At 55.0% G+C, this 19,193-nt stretch overlaps 2 protein-coding genes across 2 annotated transcripts in view; one reads left to right on the top strand and one right to left on the bottom strand.

Moving 5' to 3' along the window:
- Nucleotides 1-5,040, bottom strand: part of SNUPN (snurportin 1) — a 35,727-nt gene extending 30,687 nt beyond the window's left edge. The window contains exon 1 of the mRNA XM_049613910.1: nt 4,963-5,040. The gene's annotated coding sequence lies outside the window, so the exon portion shown is untranslated. The remainder of the gene's footprint in view (nt 1-4,962) is intronic.
- Nucleotides 5,041-5,108: 68 nt separating this feature from the next.
- SNX33 (sorting nexin 33) lies at nt 5,109-17,917 on the top strand. The gene is made up of 2 exons (XM_049613904.1): nt 5,109-7,372; nt 13,285-17,917. The coding sequence occupies exons 1-2, from the start codon at nt 5,905-5,907 to the stop codon at nt 13,536-13,538; spliced, it is 1,722 nt and encodes a 573-aa protein (XP_049469861.1). The 5' UTR covers nt 5,109-5,904; the 3' UTR covers nt 13,539-17,917.
- Nucleotides 17,918-19,193: the final 1,276 nt, after the last annotated feature.

Genomic DNA, 19,193 nt, shown 5'->3' on the forward strand with positions numbered 1-19,193 from the left:
TCCAGTGAGATCCAGTTTGGATTTCTGTAAAACCATAAGTTTGTGTTGCTTTAAGCCACTAGGTTTGCTGTAAATTGTTACAACTGCAATAGAAAACAAATACAGATTGTTTTTTTTTTCTAATTGATTTGAAGATGTTCTTTACGTGTTATGGATATTAATCCTTAGCCAGTTATATATGGAACAAATATCTTCTCCCAGTTTGTAGTGTGTCCCCACCCTTCATATTCCCCCAAGCCTCATTCACTTCCATCCTCAATTCTTGCTCAGCATGTCTGCAGTAGGACTCTTGGTTAACTTCCTTCTCCCAGACAATAAACAAAATAAAAAATAAACTATGTGTTTTAGCAAGTGATAAGCGCTATGAAACAAAATTGAGCAGGCTTGTAGGAGAGCTTGGGGTGAGGAAGAGCTGTAATTTTAAATAGGGCATGTCAGGATAGGTCTTACTGAGAAGGTGATATTTTATAGGGATTTAGCCATGTGGATATCTAGTGGAAGAGTATGTCAGAAAGAGGAAACAGTGCAAATGCCTTGAGACAGGCATGTGGCTGACATGTCGGAAGAGGAGTAACAAAGCCATCCTGGCTGGAGCAGAATGGGCTAGGGAGGGGAGGAAAGGGGGTTCAGATAACAGGTTCATAGGCCTTTGCCTAAGTAAGGACTTTGCTTTTTATGTTTGTGAGATGAGGACACTGAATGGTTTTGAGCAGAGGATTGACATCTAACATATTTTAAATGGATCACTCTGACTGCCATGTTGATAATAGACTGTCAGGAGGCAGAGGTGGAAACAGAGATTGGTTGGACACTGTTGCAGTGATCTGGGTGAGTAAGATGGTGGTTGGGACCAGGAGAGCAGCAGTGAGATGTTGATGTGAGAGGAGACCCAGGATGTGGAGAGTCAAGGATGGCTCCAATTTTGGCCTGAGAAAGTGGAAGAAACTACTCATCACTTGAGATAGGGAAGGCTGCCAAGTAGAACAGGTTTGGGGGGCACTATCCAATATTGCTTGGGACATGTTGGGTTGGAGGTGTCTGTTAGACATCCCAGGGATGTCAAGGAGAAAGACATTTGAGTCTGGAATTCTAGAGAAAGGCCTAGGTTGGAGATTAAAAAATTGAGGTGTTATTGGCAGATAGATGGTATATCAAGCCAGGGCAAGGTCATCAAAGAAATGAAGATGATAGAAAAGACAAGAGGAGCACTTTCTGTAGTCACTCTAGTTTTAAGAATTATTGGAGGGGCGCCTGGGTGGCTCAGGCAGTTGAGCCTATCTGACCCTTGATTTCGGCTCAGGTCTTGGAGTTCGTGAGTTTGAGCCCCACGTTGGGCCCTGTGCTGACAGTGTGGAGCCTGTTTAGGATTCTCTCTCTCTTTTCCTCTCTGTCTGCCCCTCCTCTGCTCTCTAAATAAAAAATAAATAAGTAAAAGAATTGTTGGAGAGAGGATAAACCGGTGAGGTAGAAGGAAAACATGGAGAGTATGGTCTCCATAATGCAAGTGAAGAAAGTATATTCAGAGGGAAGGAGTGATCAACCTGGTCCAATGCTACTGAAAGGTTGAGTTAGAGGGGAAGTGAGAATAACTATTAGGTCATTGATGACTTTGACCTTGACAAGAATAGTTTCAGTGGAGTGTGAGGGTGAAAGACTGCCTAGAGGGGTTTAAGAAGAGAAAGGGAGGAGAGAAATTATAGGCAGTTAGTACAGATAGCTATTTTGAGGAACTTTGCTAAGGCACGCAAAGAGAAATGGGGCAGTAGCTGGTGGGGGAAGTAGAATTGAGAATCTATTTTTTGAAGATGTGGGTTGACTCTTTCCTCAATACTCACAGCTTGTTGGAGGCCATGCCAGTCTATTCTACCTCCATGAACTCCCAGATTTACTTCTCCCTAGCCCAGCACCCTTGCACTGTCAGGCTCTTGTCATCTCTTGTCTGCTTTGCCACTGTGTAGTCCAGTGTACTCCTGCTGCCACCAACTCAACCTGGAAACCACTGTTGCAGCTCTCTCTTACTGACTGTTTCCTAAAAGGGGAACGTTGGGTGCTTGGAGGGGGAATGGATGCTGTTTGCCGAGCTTGAATCAGGGTCCCGGCAGGAAAGAGAGAACACACTCCAATTAGAATAATGTGAAAACTGAATAAAGGGACTTTGTCGTAAGGGAGTAGGCAGGGTGTAGGGAAACCACAAAGTGCAGTTTCCTGAGACTAGTAACTAGGGGTCTGCATTACCCTAGGCTTGAAGGTCACTGGAAGGAAGGGAATGGAAGGTACCTATACTGGATGGAAATCTCTGTGAGCATCAAGAGAGTTTCCCACAAGAACCTGGAAATAAGGGTGGTCCCTGAGAGTTAGAAAAACCCACCCAAAACAGGTGTGGGAGTAAATCCAAGATGGTTGGTCTGTGAATGTGTGACTGAGGTGTTTGGGAACCAACTAAAGACTAGGATCCTAGGTGGATGAGCAGACATCCCATTGCTTGTATTAAGGGAGCTAATAAAGGTAAAATGTTTACAACGGTGTCTGGCACTAATGAAGTAGTTGCTGTTTTTAGGCCCAGCTTGAAGAGAGGCTATCTGAACCCAAGAGAGATCACAGAGAAGCAGTATCCCAAAAGCAGCTGGGGGAAACATACTTCAGCTCTGGTTGTAGGAGAGACAGGATAACCTAAATCCTTAAGCTCAAGGCTGGCCCTATTGTGGGGGGACAGTATCTCAATGTTTCTTGGCTGAAAAACTTGTTACACCATCCCCTCTTCAAGGGGTTTCTAGATTCACTGAGCTAACCTTCTGGTAACTGGGCTTTGTGAGGAGTGGCCCAAATTGCCTTGATCTATTGATGCAAAAATTCAGGTCTACCTGACAGTTGTATTTCTGTGCTGGTAACTATACTTACTGAGGTGAGCGTTTGGTTATGTATATAATTGTCAAATCACTTTGTTGTACATCTGCAACTAATATATTGTATGTCAACCAAAGTTTAATTACAAATAAAAATTAAAAAAAAATTAATACCTGCCCTTCTGGGGTTTGTACATAAGCCTTTATTCAGGTCATATGCCAGCCCTGCATAGGGAATTGGATCTACTCACTGCACCAATGAAATTGGGTTTTGGAGCCAGAGGCCTGCAAATCTCACCCCTCAAAATAGCCAAAGGTGCCACAGTTAACAGCTCCACCTTATGCCAATTAATCTGCAACAAGTAGGAAGACAGAATGGAAGGTCTAGCTAGAAGGGGTAGGCAAGTTTCCAGGGCACAGCCAGGAAGAGGAGTAGGGGCTGAAGCCTTTGTCTCACCTTAGGTACCTCCTCCTCCAGGAAGCCTTCCTTGATCCTTGCTCCACCCAGGCTGGGATAGGTGCCCTCCTATGCACATTGCAGGGTACTTGTCACACTGGGTAGGGGAGTTATCTGTTTACTTGTCCCAACATATCTGAGCTTCTGGAATGTAAGGACAATGTCTTATTTGACTTTGGACATATCTGAGCTTCTGGAATGTAAGGACAATGTCTTATTTGACTTTGTATCCAGGAGGCCTGATACAGAACTGATTACTCAGTTAATGTTTTCTTGGATGCATGATTTAATGAATGAGACAGACACAGAATAGACGAATTAAGGACAAGAGGGTGGACTGTAAACCCTAGAGGGGGGACACAACCTACTGCCTCCTTGTGTTGTAATCCCCAGTGCCCAGGACAGTGCCTGTTAGTGCCCAAAGTGTTCTGGATGGGCCAACCAAGGGTCAAATCCCCCTTGCCTCTTCCTGGAAGCCTCCGCGGACCACCCCTCTCTCCTTGCTGCTGATGGCCTATAGGAAAAAATCCAGTCTGTGTAAAGCATCACGGAACTGGGTCTTGCCTAAACTTGTTCCCTGTTGCTACATATGTAGGGTCTTGTCTTTCCCTTTGAAGTAAGTCTCCCATGTCAGCCCTGTCTGGCTAAGGTAGTAGGACCTGTAGCGGCCAGTATCCCAGGCCTCTAAGGCTTCTTCCCAGAGGACGCCGCTGACTCCGGGGCCCACTCTGGGTCCCCCTCCGGAGAACAATCCCTAGGCTGCGCCAAGGCCCAGTGTCGCCCAGCCTCGCTGGAGTGGGGGTGGGGGAGGCAGCGGAGTGGGAGGAGGCGTCGGCGGCGGGTCTCCCTCCTAGCCCTCTTCCTTAACCCCCAACCCCGGGTGTCGGCTCTGGCGCCCTCCTCGCAAGCCCGCACTTCGCAAACTTTTGGAGTTTTCCTCCAGTTGCGTCACGGAAAAGGCAAAAGGGTGACCGAGCCCAGAAGGCGAAGCGGCGGCGGCGGCGGCGGTGGCGGCGGCGCGGAGCGGAGCTCGAGCCCTTCGGGCGCTAGGTGTTTCCCAGCGTGGGCGGACGGGCGGGGGTCTTGGGGAATCGCGGCCCCCTAGAGCGCTGGTCGCTGTCACCCTCCCACAGCCGGATCTGGGAGCGGGCGAGTGCGGGCGAGCGCCAGAGGGAAAGAAGCGAGGAGTAGGCGGGGGCCCCGGCGCCCGAGCCCCAGGCCGCGGGAGGGCGGAGCCGGGCCGTCCCTGCCCAGCCAGGACGCACGGAAGTGCTGTGGAGTTTGCCCAATTCCCCAGCCTGCTTTTCCTCCTTCCCTCCCTCTCCCCACCCCTCACCACCACCCCCCCCGCCCCCCTCGGCTATTCCCTCCTTTCTCCGGACGCCACCTCCCGGAATCCCTTTTTCTGTTGTTTTGGAGCTAGCTTTTCGCTGGCGGCGCAGAGGGACTGCGAGTGTTGGAAGCGGAGGCGGGCTGGGGGCGCAGTCCGCCGCCCACCGGCCGGAGCCCGCGGGGCAGAGCGGAGGACGGACGGCGAGCCGGCCGGGCGCACCATCTGCTCGCCGCAGCGCACTCCCCAAACTCCTGTTGAGTGTGTGCGTGCACGCCAGGGTTGGGGGTCTGTACGACCTGCGCGCGGGGACCGGGTACCGCGGGGATTACCTTTGGACGAGGTCCGTGGACTCAGATCAGGGTCAGCTTCAGGCTCAGAAACTGCTGAGGAAATAGGCAAACAAAAGAGGCCACTCAGCTAGTGGCCAGAAGTCGCCAGAGCGCCTCGTCGCGCCCCCTCCTTCCCTAGGGTGGGGGCCGGCCACTTGGGAGGCGGGGAGAAGGCTCCTGAACCGGCTGGGGGCTGGGGACTGGGTCTGGGGCCGGGGGCCGGGGCCAGAGCCGGGCCAGACCAGGCCAGGCCGCCGGGGTCGACGAGTTGGCGGCCTGTTGTGTAAGCCTCAGTCCTTGTTTTCCCCGGCCTGGCTCGTTGTGAAGCCGGACACATCCACCCTTGGACTAGATTCAAGAGGCTGCTGCTTTTCTCCATGCCCCTCTTGGATTTTCTGGATTTTTGAAAACCCAGTGGCCCAGGAGGAGGAGGAGGAAGGAGGAAGGAGCAGATCTACAGAGGAATGTGAGAGCCTCCCAAGGCCTGAGGAGCCAGAAGGAGCTGGGAGCCAGAGCTGCCCAGGGTTTCTGGAACGGTGGTTTCTGAGTGATTTTCTTCTATTTTAGAACATTGTTCCAGTGGAAAGTGTCAAGCGAATTCTTGCCCTCTCAGAGCTGATTTCTCCGAGTCACTTGACTTTTCTTCTGGGAGTGGGAGGAAGGAGAGACTCCCCGATCTGGGGTTGCCAAGGGAAGAGAGGAGGATTATACATGATCCCTCCCTGATCACAGGAGTGTGCTGGGAGACCTAATACTAATAGGGCAGTTAATGGGCAATGGGCATTGTTTTGAATAGTGGGAGGCTGGACAGCATCTGTGGGTGCTGAGACCCCAGCTTAGGTTGCTGACAGACTGAGTTGCTGTGACAGGCCTTGAGCTGCCCGTGCATTCTCAGTTCTGGGCAGGACCCTCTCCTCTTCTTTCTCTACCACGGGTCCAGCCATGGCACTGAAAGGCCGAGCCCTCTATGACTTCCGCAGCGAGAACAAAGAGGAAATCAGCATCCAGCAGGATGAGGACCTGGTCATCTTCAGTGAGACCTCGCTGGATGGCTGGCTGCAGGGCCAGAACAGCCGCGGTGAGACAGGGCTCTTCCCTGCCTCTTACGTAGAGATCATCCGTTCTGGTGCCAGCTCCAACCATGCCGACTATTCCAGCAGCCCAGGCTCTCTGGGCACCCAGGTGAGCTTGTATGACAGCTCCAGTGTGGCCAGTCCTTCCAGGAGTGGTGGCGGTGGTGGCTTCCTCTCGCACCAGGGCAGCTTTGAGGAAGACGACGACGATGACTGGGATGACTGGGACGACGGATGCACAGTGGTAGAGGAGCCTCGGGCCGGTGGGCTGGGCACCAACGGGCACCCCCCTCTCAACCTCTCTTACCCTGGTGCCTACCCCAGCCAGCACATGGCCTACCGGCCCAAGCCACCCCTGGAGCGACAGGACAGCCTGGCATCTGCCAAGCGTGGCAGCGTGGTGGGGCGTAACCTCAACCGTTTCTCGTGCTTTGTGCGCTCTGGGGTGGAGGCCTTTATCCTGGGTGATGTGCCCATGATGGCCAAGATCGCTGAGACATACTCCATTGAAATGGGCCCTCGTGGCCCCCAGTGGAAGGCCAACCCCCACCCATTTGCCTGTTCAGTGGAGGACCCCACCAAACAGACCAAATTCAAGGGCATCAAAAGCTACATCTCCTACAAGCTCACACCTACCCACGCTGGCTCACCAGTCTACCGGCGCTACAAACACTTCGACTGGCTCTATAACCGCCTGCTGCACAAGTTCACTGTCATCTCCGTTCCCCACCTGCCAGAGAAGCAGGCCACAGGCCGCTTCGAGGAGGACTTTATTGAGAAGCGGAAGCGTCGGCTCATCCTCTGGATGGACCACATGACAAGCCACCCTGTGCTGTCCCAGTATGAGGGCTTCCAGCATTTCCTCAGCTGCCTGGATGACAAGCAGTGGAAGATGGGCAAACGCAGGGCAGAGAAGGATGAGATGGTGGGTGCCAGCTTCCTGCTCACCTTCCAGATCCCCACGGAGCACCAGGACCTGCAGGATGTGGAGGACCGTGTGGACACCTTCAAGGCCTTCAGCAAGAAGATGGACGACAGTGTCCTGCAGCTCAGCACCGTAGCATCAGAGCTGGTGCGCAAGCACGTGGGGGGCTTCCGCAAGGAATTCCAGAAGCTGGGCAATGCCTTCCAGGCCATCAGTCATGCCTTCCAGTTGGACCCCCCATTTAGCTCCGAGGCCCTCAACAGTGCTATTTCTCACACGGGCCGTACCTATGAAGCTGTGGGTGAGATGTTTGCTGAGCAGCCCAAGAACGACCTCTTCCAGATGCTCGACACGCTATCTCTCTACCAGGGCCTGCTGTCCAACTTCCCTGACATCATCCACCTGCAGAAAGGTAAGAGCCAGAGTGGGCAAGAGACCCTTGCTAAGTCTGCACTCTGCTGGGCACTGGGGATATGAGGATGGCCTAGAGGAATGGAGCAGCCCATCTAGTCTTTGTCTCATTCATTCATTCATTCAACAGTGCGTCAAGCATCTGCTGTGTGGCTAGGTGTAAGGAGATATTATTGTTCCTGGTCAGCTCTGGTTACTGACCTCATGAAGCTCGCTGTTTACCCTTTGTTGTCCATTTGTTTGATTGTGCCTTCATTTTTTCTGTTTCTGTCTCATTTGCTCATCTATCCATTTATGTGCTGAGCCTGTCAAGGTATCAGGCTGAGTCTGGGAACGCAGAGATGACCAAGCCCCAGGCCTTGCCCTTGAGGAGCACACAGGCTTACGGGGGCCACAGACACAGATAACAAGAGCACAGAGTGGGGCCTGCCTTCCCGCTCCTCACAAGTTCCACTCCCTGCCCTTGCAGCTTCAGAGCCTGGTCTCCCTGCTGCATGCCCTATCTGTGAGCTCCCTGTCTGTGTGCGGGAGGCCCCCTGTCCCTGCTTTGCAGATGAAGAAGCTGGTGTCCTAGAAGAGTGGTTGCACAGGGAGTCCCTGGCCCAGCTGAGACTGTCCCTTCCTCCTTCGCCTCCCCAAGGACACGTCCCTGTTGGCCAATTCCCAAGCCCAGCTGTGTTTTCAGTTCTCATGGTCCCCCTCTGTGGGGGAGGGACAGGATGGGCCTCTGTCTGTTAATGTTGGGCTGTCAAGGAACTGCCAGGGAAGTGACTCATCTCGGGTCACCTAGGGGCACCCGGGCTGGTCTAGGGGAGGAACAGGGGTCCAGGGCACTACCCACATGGCCCCTCCAACTCCTCCTTCCTGAGCCTGGATTCTCTTGCCTGAGCAGTGAGTCAGGGGCTGACCTGGCAGGTGGCTGAGTCCTGGGGACCACAGGCAGGGCAGATGTCAGGAGAGAGGTGTGGTCCTCCCCGGGGCTGCTTGGTAACTCAGGAAGAACGTCTGCAGGGCGTGGGGCTGGCTCCCTGGCCCCTAGGCCCTGAGGTCAGGCCTGGCTTGGTGCTGAGTTTTCCTCTGGGTGGGGCCAGGAGGCAGACCTCTGGACTGAGCCTGGGGGACAGCAAACACTAAGCTCTGCCTCAGTATCCAGGAGAGTCGGGAGTAAGCCAGCCCTGCTCTATTTTCCCCGGAGATTGACTTCTAGAACTTATCCAGCTCCTGGGCTCCTTTCTCCTCTCACTTTCTCTTCCTGCTTTCCATCTCTGCCCTTTTTCCTCACCTCTACCTTCCTGTCCTCCTCCCCTCTTCTATCAGCTTCAGGAGACATGTGGGGACTGTGTCCTCCATCTGCTGTGTGTTCCTGGGAAGTGCCTTCCCCTCTCTGGGCCTTAGGTTCCTGCTCTAGAAAACAAAGGAGGGTAGATCTAGTGAGCTCTCAGGCCTCCAAGGGGGTGAAGACAGGAGACTTCTGGGGAGGGTCTGGTTGAAAACAGAGTGATGCCTTAGAGCTGAGTCTGAGCTCTAGGGCTGGGATATGGCAGTGGACATGGCTGGCAGGCTGGGGCCCAGTGGGGCAAGTGTTTCCCTGGGCGGAAGTGGAGCCACTCTCGCTGCTGTGCTACGGCCTGGGAAAGCTGGTTCAGCCAGCTCCTCGGATGGCATGTTTCTGTGTGGGCAGTGGCAGGGGAAAGCAGGGGCACAGTGATTAAACAGCTGCCCCTGTGCACTTGCTGGGGACCTCACCCTGGGCAGAGCTGGGGGGAGGAAGGCAATCCCATACCCAGCCAGAGTTCCCAGGCTTGTACTGAAGCAGGAAGAAGTAAAGCTGGATGGGCTTTTCTGACTCTGGGGCAGGGAGACAGAGCTGAGAGGGCTTCTACCTGAGGTCTTTCTGAGAGTGCGGGCCCAACAGGCCTCTGGGCTGGTGCATTCAACCTTAGGCAGAGGCTAACCCATCTTCTCTCACCCTGAGGACTCCTCCTCAATAGACCAAGCCCATTGGGCTTACTCTTCCTTCTTCTGGGCTTTGCACTGCTACTCCTAGGCCTGTGGTCGGGCAAGTTAGGGAGAGAGGCTTGGAATCTGGCTGAGACAGAATTGGACAGGTTTGGGGGACCACAGCCTGATGGGGGTAGGAGGGGTTCCATGCTGGCGGTGTGGGTGGAACCGTTTCTCAGAGAAAGGAGCAGGAAAGTTGGGCCTTGGGTCCCTAGAATTCTACCTAGTCTGTCTGGACATCTGAAAGATGGCAAGAGTGTGGCAGAGGCCATGGAAGGAAGCTGATGGGAGGCTCAGGTGGGATCAGGAGACCAGGATTTGGACAAATGTTGCCTCTGAGATGACCGTGAGAGCGTTTTCTCCCCTCAGTGTCCACCTTAGTAAAATGGGTCGTGGAGCCTGATTGGCACTGAGATGAAGCCCACCAGTCTGTCTGCCCACTGGCCCGGGCCCTGGAGCTCAGTCCAGGAGTCTCCTAAGAGGAGTAACCGTATAATTAACCATCTAAGCCAGGGAAGTTTTGGGGATGAAGGGGGCCCTAGTAATAGTTACCCTGGGATAAGGGGAAACAGTGACCGTCCAAGGCCCCTACCTGAGAGCCAGCCAGGGTAGGGCTATGTCCTAAGGCTCAGCACAAGCCAGGGAGGTTACAATAAGGTGGGATGATATGCAGAGCAGGAATTGGGGCCCAGGGGTGTCTGACTGCACAGCCCAGGCTGTTTCCCCTGTGCCTGACAGATGGGGTAAGGAGCTCCCCCAGGGATATGTGCATGAGCCAGAAGGGGAAGGACGAGGGAGGCTTGGGTGCTTTAGCACTGCTAACTCAGCTGGCATCCTTGCTGGGCCGGAAGCAGACCCAGGGCTGCAGAATGTACGTGGAGGGACCATGGGACTCACAGGTTGGCCAAGGTAGAATGTCCCCTGCAGGACCAAGTGCTTGTCTGGGGGAAGAGTGGGTCCGACCTCTGTGTTCTGGGCCATCACCTAACCCTCTCTCTCCCTCCCCTCCTAGGCTTCCATAAATAAAGAGAATCATATTGCTACAAGCCCCCACCAGCTGGTTGTCGCTGTCACTGAGAAGCAGTCCGCACACGCTTGCGCATGTCCTCTTGAGCTCTTATTCTGTCAGGTGCCATCCTAAGTGCTTTATACAGACGAGTTCAGTTAAACCTCAACTATGCTATAGGGCTGGCACCATTATCCCATTTTTCCAAGAGCACTATACCACCAAGGACAGTTGTCAGCAGCATCAGATCTGGTCTGGCCTGTCCCTTTTGACACCTGAGAAACCTCCAGCCCAGCAAGAGCAGTGGCTTGCTGGAGGTGACACAGCTGAGACTAGGACTCAGACCTCTTGTCCCTGACCTGGGTGGGGGCCGGGTAATTACCTCCGAGAGGTGGAGACAAGATGGATTAAGGTAGGATCTTAGGAAATATGTCTGGGACCCTGGGGCTCTGAAGCTTCAGCCTCCCTTCCTGGTTCATAGGATCCGGCCTATAGGACACCTGCCAGCTCTCAGGTTGAGTCCTCAGCTCTCAGGTTGAGTCCTACATGGAATGTAGCAGGGATGCTAGACAGGCCTGAGCCCTGACTCCCAGCCTGTCTCTGGGGTACGTTAGTGTTAGCTGGTCCCGGCCCCAGATCTGAGTCACAGGGTGGAGAGGTGACAGAGAGCAGGGTGGGACCTCTGCCCCCCCCCCCAGGCAGCTTTTGTCCCCCATCTTTGGCTCCCTGCCTGTCTGTGGATACCTAGCAGTTGCAGTAGATTTGTTTCTATTATTTGGGCCTCTGTCTCCTCGTCAACAAAAGGAGCCTTTCTTTGCTCCAAGGCCAGAAAAGCCCTCTTGAATACAGGTCCACCCTTAGTGCACCGAGATTTTTTCAGGCAGGTGGAATCCAGGCTAGTTAGTGTCTCCTTTTCAGGTAGGATCCTTGTCGTTGTGTGGGGGCCCCACACAAATGGGGTGGCTGGGTATGAACCCTCTGCAGTAGAAGCAGTATCCACTGAGGAGGGGTATGTCTGGGCCAGGCATCCCCCATGTGAGGGGCATGAAGGAGGCTGGGAGCCCCTAGGCAAATCCTCCTGTCAGGGCCTCGGTTTCCTCTGTACTGTAGTGGGGTAGGGGTGGGGGTGGAGGGTGGGCAGCTGGCATCTAGGGCCTCTTTAGCTCTGAAGTCTCTTATCGGGTCCTCATCCTGGGCCTTGGGCTGAGCCCTCTTCTGCTGCCCAGGTCTGGCCAGCGGGGCTGGAACATTAGGCAGGAGGTGGCGCAAGGAAGGTGGCAGAAGGACTGAGTGGGTTGGGAACTGGTGACTGCAGAGTTCTTCTGAGTGCTGTGTGAGCGGCCCTGGAGATACTCCAGACTTGCGACTGTCTACCCCAGATGCCATTATTAGCCAGTTAGCCGTGCACTTGCTAACTAATATGCAACTACTTGCATAACTGCTTGCTAACTACTCCTTCTAAATCCTTCTGGAGTTATTTCCAGCATGTAGAGCCCTGGGCCTGACATACAGTGAATGACCAAAAAAAGGGATCTTGAATGCATCGGACATCTTGAGTGAGAGTAAAAAGAGTACATCTTGAAGGCCCCCGGCATGCTGTTGGTGTGCCCTGGATGCTTTTGAAGTGCCTGGGGGTGTTCTCTCCTCCGTGCCAACCCTGCCCACAGCCTTACTCTTCTGTGCACAGTGGATTCCCTGCAGCCCCGCGAGGAGTTTGTGCCAGGCACAGGCGAACTGCCTCCTCCTCCCGGCACCTGTCCCCACTGCCTTTGATGCACAATTAGTCAAGTGCCTGTTAATTCAGAGCTGAAATTCATTCACCAACTGCTTGCTGATTCATTCAGATCTTCTAAATTGGATCCCCTGCCCAGGTTCATCCCCCGTCCCCCATCTGTCACCTGGTTATGACTAGGGCTTCCTCTGGTCCCTTTAGGCTGGTGTGGGGAGGGGCTGGGCCCGTTTGTGGGGAGATGCACACAAAAGAAAACTCCAGGTGGCCTGTGAGGTGCTATTTTAGAATCAATAGTGTGATGGGGGTGGGGAGAAGCCTGGAGAGGGGTCCAGAGGCATTCTGCCTCGGGACTGGGGGAGGCTGTGGTGTGGAGGTGGTGCCTGAGCCTGTTGGGGAGCCTTAAATTGTGTGTAGAGATCTAGCAGGTGGAGGTGCAAAGGTAGGAAAGAGCAGGGTGAGTTTGATGAACATGGGGCCAATTCCCAGAGGGCCTCACAGCTAGGAGAATAGGCATGGGCTTTGATCTGTAAGCAGTGGGGGCCGGGGGGGGGGTCTGGAGCTTTGAGTGCCCAGCTTGGCTGCTCTTCAGGTACCACAGAGAACCTCTCAGAGTCTGGGCCTGAGGTGGGAGCCCCTTAGGAGCCTCTTATAGTAGTTCAGTGAGGAACAGGTTGAATCAGCTCAGCAGACATGTACCAAGTGAGCTCTCCCGTGGGCTAGGCTTTGTCCTGGGTGCCGGAGACATTGAGCTCACAGACCAGAGGAAGGCAGGCAGAGCAGCCACAGGGTGGTAAGAGCGGGGCAGATGAAAGCCCTGGGAATGCTGGGAAGTACCTAATGTGGTGGGGGGAAGGCTTCCTGGAGGAGGTGATGTTTGAGCTGATCAGGAGCCAGTGTGAGAGACGATGCTTCTGTTGGATAAGGACAGCCCTGTCCTGGAACAATGTACAGCCAGCAGGGCTGTGACAGTCTGGGTGTTGTGGGCTGTTGGCAGTGCCCCAGGTTTGGAGGGGAGTTGAGCTGGATGGAGGTGAGGGTTTGGGGAGCGTCCTGGTGGAGACACCAGGTGGAGGGTGGATAGCGCTCATGAGGGGGCTCACGGAGGGTATAGGGAGCAAATGGGGGAGACCAGAGCCCTAACTTCCCTTGTCCTCCTCCACTGTGCCCGTGCCAGGCGCCTTCGCCAAGGTGAAGGAGAGCCAACGCATGAGTGACGAGGGCCGCATGGCACAGGACGAGGCAGATGGCATTCGTAGGCGCTGCCGCGTGGTGGGCTTCGCCCTGCAGGCTGAAATGAACCACTTCCACCAGCGCCGTGAGCTCGACTTCAAGCACATGATGCAGAACTACCTGCGCCAGCAGATCCTCTTCTACCAGCGGGTAGGCCAGCAGCTGGAGAAGACGCTGCGCATGTATGACAACCTCTGATCATGTGTACCTGGCCCCCACCCTGCCCCTGGGCCTGGTCGCCGCAGTGCACTCCGCTCTCTTGACCTCCCCACACCAGCAGTGGCTGGGAGGGGATGGGGTGGGCTTTGGAGGAGTCCTGGGTACCCCCGGGGAAGTCTCCCAGCCCTTAGAGGTAGGGGCACAGAAGGGGTGAGAGTGGGGTCAGGAAGCTTCTGGGCTGAGGTCTGGGCTGCTGGTCATTTGCTTGAGGCCGGGCCACAGTCTTAGCCTCCCCTAGAACCTACAGTACTTGCTCACCTGGCTACCACCCCCTCGTCCATTCAGCAGGCACCAGGGCCTGCTGCAGCTCCGGGTCAGATGCTGGGCACCCGGGACTGCGACATGCCTGCCCTCAGGGAGTCCCCAGTAGAGGTAGGGTCAGACACAGAAACAGATGAGGGCAATGAAGAATGATTGATGGTAAATAAGGGGTTCCTGGGAGCTTAAAGAAAGAACCACTCATTCTGTTGGTCAGGAAAGGCTCCATAGAGTAGGTGACATTTGAGTAGTGTTTTGGAGAATGACAGAGACCTGCCAGACAGTAAATGGGGACAGTAGATGAGAGATGGGGTGGGGGGGGGGGGAGACATTCAGAAGAGAGGAATAGCATGGGCAAGGATGTGGAGGAATGAAAACACCCCTTCCTCCCACCTTTACTTTTCCCAAGTAAGTTTCGTGCCCCCTCGGTGGAGATTCTGGACTGTGTGATGGAGGGGAGGGATCTTCTTGCTCCTGTGTCCCTGTCCCTGCCTCACCTTGTCCCCTCTGGAGGAGCTGCGGGCCAACTCCCTCCTGTCTCCCCTCCACCTGCTGAGCCTCCATTACCCCTTGGCTAGGGGACCATGCAGCATCTTTACCCTGGGCTCAAGGTGCTGAGACAGGCCACTGACCCCAGGACGTTGGTGGCACCTTTCTGGAAAGGACACCCAGAAGTTACCAGATATTTGAGTTCACCAGCAATAGCTCTCCACATTCCGAGCAGGCTCGGGCCCCAGGCTTCCAGGGTCCTCAGACCCAGTGACTCCCGGAACCCTTTCTGTGGCACAGAGGGAAGGCCAAGACGGGCTGGCTTGCCCACTGCCCCAGAAGCCCTGGGCCCGCATGCCCACGGCCAGCCTCACTGTGATGTCAGCCCCAGCTCCCTCCCTGGCCAGGTTGTGCTGTCTCCCACGTGTGTTTACATCCTCCAGGGGGCTACTCCTTCCCCCTAGGCCTGGGCATGGGCCAGCTGTGGGTTGGGGGAACTGACAGGTGCGACTGCTGGCCCCCCCTTGGGAGGTCATGGCCACTCCTGGCTCCTGCTGCTTGAATCTTTTTTCTTTCTTGTTTTCTTGATAAACCTTTTGCAATTAAGATAACAAAAGCATGGCTTTTTTGTTTGGATCCTGCAGGGATTGAGTGTGGGGGAAGGATGGAACCCTAAGTTTCCCTGGGAGCTATTGGATTATAAGGTTATGTTGGGCACAAAACCTCTAAAATTTGGGGGAGGACTGTGCTGGTGGCAGGTGCTGGCTGGGGAGCTAGAGGTGGCCATGGGCCCCAGCCGGACTCACACCCCTCCCAGACCTCACTCTCCTCATCTCTCAAATGGGTGGAGTCCTGCTAGGGTTTGGCTGTGCTCTGTGATTTCAGACTGAGGGTTGCCCGAGGAAGGGATAGGAGGCTGTGCCCCACACAACCTAATTGTTCCTCTCCCCAGGGAGGCATGCTCCAGCTTTGCCCCCAGGAAAGCCCTGGTCCAGGAGAGGTGGGAGGGGACTCAGAAATTGTGTCCTTCCCCAAAGAGTCCCGGGTGTCCAGGCCGGGGGTGGCTTCCATGCTGGAAACCAAGGAGGTCCTCCCCAGCGGGGCCCTCAGCGGTGTCCCAGTCAGTATGAGCAGGAATCAATGGGAAGGAGGGCAAGGGGGACTCGGTGGAGGGAGGGCTGGTAGGTTCGGGGCCTCAAGGGAGGCTTTGGCCAGGCCAGGGGCCCAGGCAGCTTGTGGCAGTGAGAGGGGGGTAAGGAATGGCCAGTGCAGTGGGGAAAGGGCAGCAAAAGCTCTCCATTCAGGGCAGAGCACCCTCTGGCCCTAGGTCAAAATTAGGTCAGATTTGGGACTTTCTGTGGAATTTTCCCCTCCCTCCTCCCTGCCCTCCTTCCTTCATTTTCCAACCCACCCAAGGACCTTCCCGCCCTTAACCTCTTCACAGCTTTGACCTCCAAGCAGCCTTCTATAGAGGGAACTCTGACCACAATGGGGGAGTCTCCTTACTGAGGCCAGTCTGGGTAGGAGTGGTGGGAATGCCTTTCTTAACCCACAGTGCCTGGAAAGTCCCCTGTTCGTGCTTCCTGCCCTGGGAATAGCACGACCCTCTTGTGTCCCTTTCTTTAGAGGGGGAGCCACCTCCCATGTCTCCCAGCCTTAGGGTGAGGGAAGCAGTCTGACATTTTTCTCAGGAGGGGCTTGGACCTAGGAGGAGAGTCCAAATGTGAAGTCTTGGGACTGGCCAGGTCTATGCTGTAGGCATCCTGAGATCTCTAGGCTGGGGCAGGCCCATGTATAGTGGGGAGTGAGGATGTCACAGCCATTCTCTCTGTTTCTTTATGTCTCTGTGTAGCTTGAGGTATTGGGGGTGGGGTGTGAGTGTGTGTGGCGGGGGGAATTTGAGATGGATCTGGGCTGACTGGAGCCCTTTCAGCAGGGCCCTGGGGGACCGGTAGGGGGGGGGGGGGAGCATCCTGGTGGTGGCAGAGGCTGCTGGCTGGCCTCGGTCACATGCCAGGCAGATGTTCCAGACTGAGCTGGGCCCAACTGCCTCCAATTCCCTCCCTCACTTTGCTCTGAGGGGGTTGGAGAACAAGGCCCCTCTTTCTGCCCTGGGCAGCTATCAGGACCTGGGGTGGGGGTGATCATGAGCCCTGATCCCTGGTCTTGGCCCAGCCCAGGAAAGGAGTTTGCTTTGTGGCCACATGTGGGGGTTGGGGATGGAGGCAGCCCTCAGATCCTGCGTCCTGGCTCCCGGACACACCGGAAGGCCATGAACTGCTATGCCACGGCAGTGCCACGACTGGAGCAGAGCCAAGCCTGTGTGAGGCAGGCCGACAGGTAGTTCCGGACCCAGCTGAGCACCCCTCCTCCTTCCCGTGGCACTGCCATGTAGCCAGCCACATGTCCACGTGGTCGCAGGTGTAGTCGCCTAACCCAAAGCAGGCGCAGCCACGTGCAGCCACATACCCTGCCCACAAGCATGTAGGCTACCCCTGACCATATGTACACGTATGCAGTCATGTACTCACACAGTTTCACTCCCAGCCACGGTGCCACACGCTGTCACACATTCACAGCCACATCCACACGTGGCCACATCCACACACATGCCATAATCCCTTCACATAGCCATACCCCACCCGCACTCACGGTCATACCTCCGTCCTACCCTTGCAGAGCGACATGCGCAGGTACTCAGACGCACGGCCCCAAGTTGCACACGCTCATAGCAAAGGTGTCACACAGGTAGCTGCTTCTAGACTGCACCTGCACCCCCTGCTGGGAGAGCCAGTGGCATCACCCATTGTACAGACAGGGAACTCGAGGTCTAGCGAGCGGCTGGCCGTGTCACCCACAGGGGCCAGAATGTATTCAAGGGCCTGAGCTTAGCTCCCAGTAGCCCTGCGGCCAGTCCCCAGGGCCAGTCCCTACTGCCTCCATTACCCCCTGGCTGAACCCACCCAACAAAGCTCCAGGCATCTCCTATCTCTCCAGCCAGAGCTGAGGCTGCAGCGTCCATATGAGCAAGAGCCAGGATGCGGTGGGCAGGGCCCAGGCCTGGGCGGGAGGAACATTCCTGCATCATCTCCTCCCCAAGCCTGCGAAGACTGGGCCCGCCCTGCCTGCCTGCCCGCTGACTCAGGCCTCCTGGAGCCAAGTCTGCTTGTCCCCAGCTCCCCGCCAACCTGCTTCCCTACCAGCTCAGCTCCAGCGCGCCTCTGACGGCTGGGGTAGGAGACCATGAGCCCTGGCCAAAAGAGCATGGGGAGAACTAAAATTTACCTCCCCCAGACATAGCTCAGAAGGGCTGATTGTGAAACCCTGTCCCAGGGTTCAGGATAGTTTAACACAAAGCCTTTTTCCTTTGGCTTGGTTTTTTTGTTAGTCAAACCCTAGTGCAGTCCAGGCTGTTTAGAAAACAGTCTCCCATGGCTGTGGCCTCCTTGGTCCTCACAGCAGCCCTGGGAGGCGTCATTATTCCATTTCACAGACGAAGGGACTGAGGCCTGGCGGGAGGATGGGGCCAGGCTGGGATCACACCCTGAGACCAAGGTGGAGCTGGACTCGAACCCAGCTCTCCGACTTCGTTCCTCAACGTCTTGACTGACTCACTTAGGTCTGAGGGAAAAGGAGCTAGCAGAGCTCCGCTCCACAGGTGAAAGAATGGGAGCTGGCCGACCCAACTGCTGACATGTGATAGGGGCTTGTGGGTAGCGTGAGTCCTGCCAGCCCTCAGGGACGAAGAGGCTACAGTGGCCCTGCACGGTGGCCATGGCATTGACCCAGGACCTCCGTTTACAGATGAACGTGTGTGAGGAGCATCACTTCATTTCTCTGCAACTGACTGGAATTTCTTTTCTTTTCTTAAAAAAACATTTTTTTAATGTTTATTTTTGAGAGAGAGAGAGAGAGAGTGAGTGCAAGTGGGGGAGGGGGCAGAGAGAGAGAGAGATACACACACAGAATCCAAAGCAGGTTCCAGGCTCCGAGCTGTCAGCACAGAGCCTGACGCTGGGCTCAAACTCCTGAACCAAGAGATCATGACCTGAGCCGAAGTCAGACACTTAACTGACTCAGCCACCCACAGGCGCCCCCAGAATTTCTTTTTTTGCTTTCTCTTTCCCTCACATGATAGAAAAGGAATCTCAAGTCAGTTTGGGGACCCCTCCTTTCTGCTGGGATGCATATAAGTTTTGGGGAATGGCACTTTCAAGACATGGGCAGGCCTCTGGCACTTTGAATTTTAGAGGCTGAATCCCACACCCTATCACACACATGAAAATTTGCCTGTGTTCCACATTAAAGGTCATTCATTTCTACTTCTTTCAGTTGGGTTCAGTTTGTTACTTGGCAATGTCTTCTTGTCTTATAGGAATAACTGTATTAATTTTGATTTTGTCTTTTTGTGTCCTGCTTTTTTTTTTTTCCCCTGCAAACGCTGTTGTGGGTTCTTGCAGACTCTCCTGGACCATGGCACTGGGCCTGTGGTGCCCACCGTGGTCCTAGATTAGCATCGGACCCTCTGGTCATCTCCTCCACCCACCCTCTGTCTTCCCACCTTGTCCTTTGATCCCCATCATGAGGCCTCTGTGGGTCTGGCCTTTGGTCTGTTTTGAGCACTCAGGGCTCCCTCAATCATCCTTATACCTGTGGACCTCAAGGAACCTCAGGGGGCTGACAAAAGTCCTTTCTGTGGCCTGTGGTCCCCTTTGAGGCTCATGGTCAGCATTGCACACCCCCCACTGTGCACTCAAGCACAAGAAGCTTTGGGAGGCTCTACAGATCCTATGCAACCCTTTGTCATCTGAGGTCTGGCTGCCTCCTTGGGGCTCTACCTGGGAAGAGGTCCAAGCCCCTGCTGCTCCTGGATCTCCCAGCTTCTGG

The sequence above is a fragment of the Panthera uncia genome, assembly GCF_023721935.1.
Source record: "Panthera uncia isolate 11264 chromosome B3 unlocalized genomic scaffold, Puncia_PCG_1.0 HiC_scaffold_1, whole genome shotgun sequence".
Classification (NCBI taxonomy): domain Eukaryota; kingdom Metazoa; phylum Chordata; class Mammalia; order Carnivora; family Felidae; genus Panthera; species Panthera uncia.

What these genes read in the sequence shown, in the direction of transcription:
- SNX33 (XM_049613904.1), top strand. Translation starts at nt 5,905, where the DNA reads ATGGCACTGAAAGGCCGAGCCCTCTATGACTTCCGCAGCGAGAACAAA. An exon ending in CATCATCCACCTGCAGAAAG is followed by an intron (nt 7,373 to 13,284) that starts GTAAGAGCCAGA and finishes TGCCCGTGCCAG; the next exon opens with GCGCCTTCGCCAAGGTGAAG.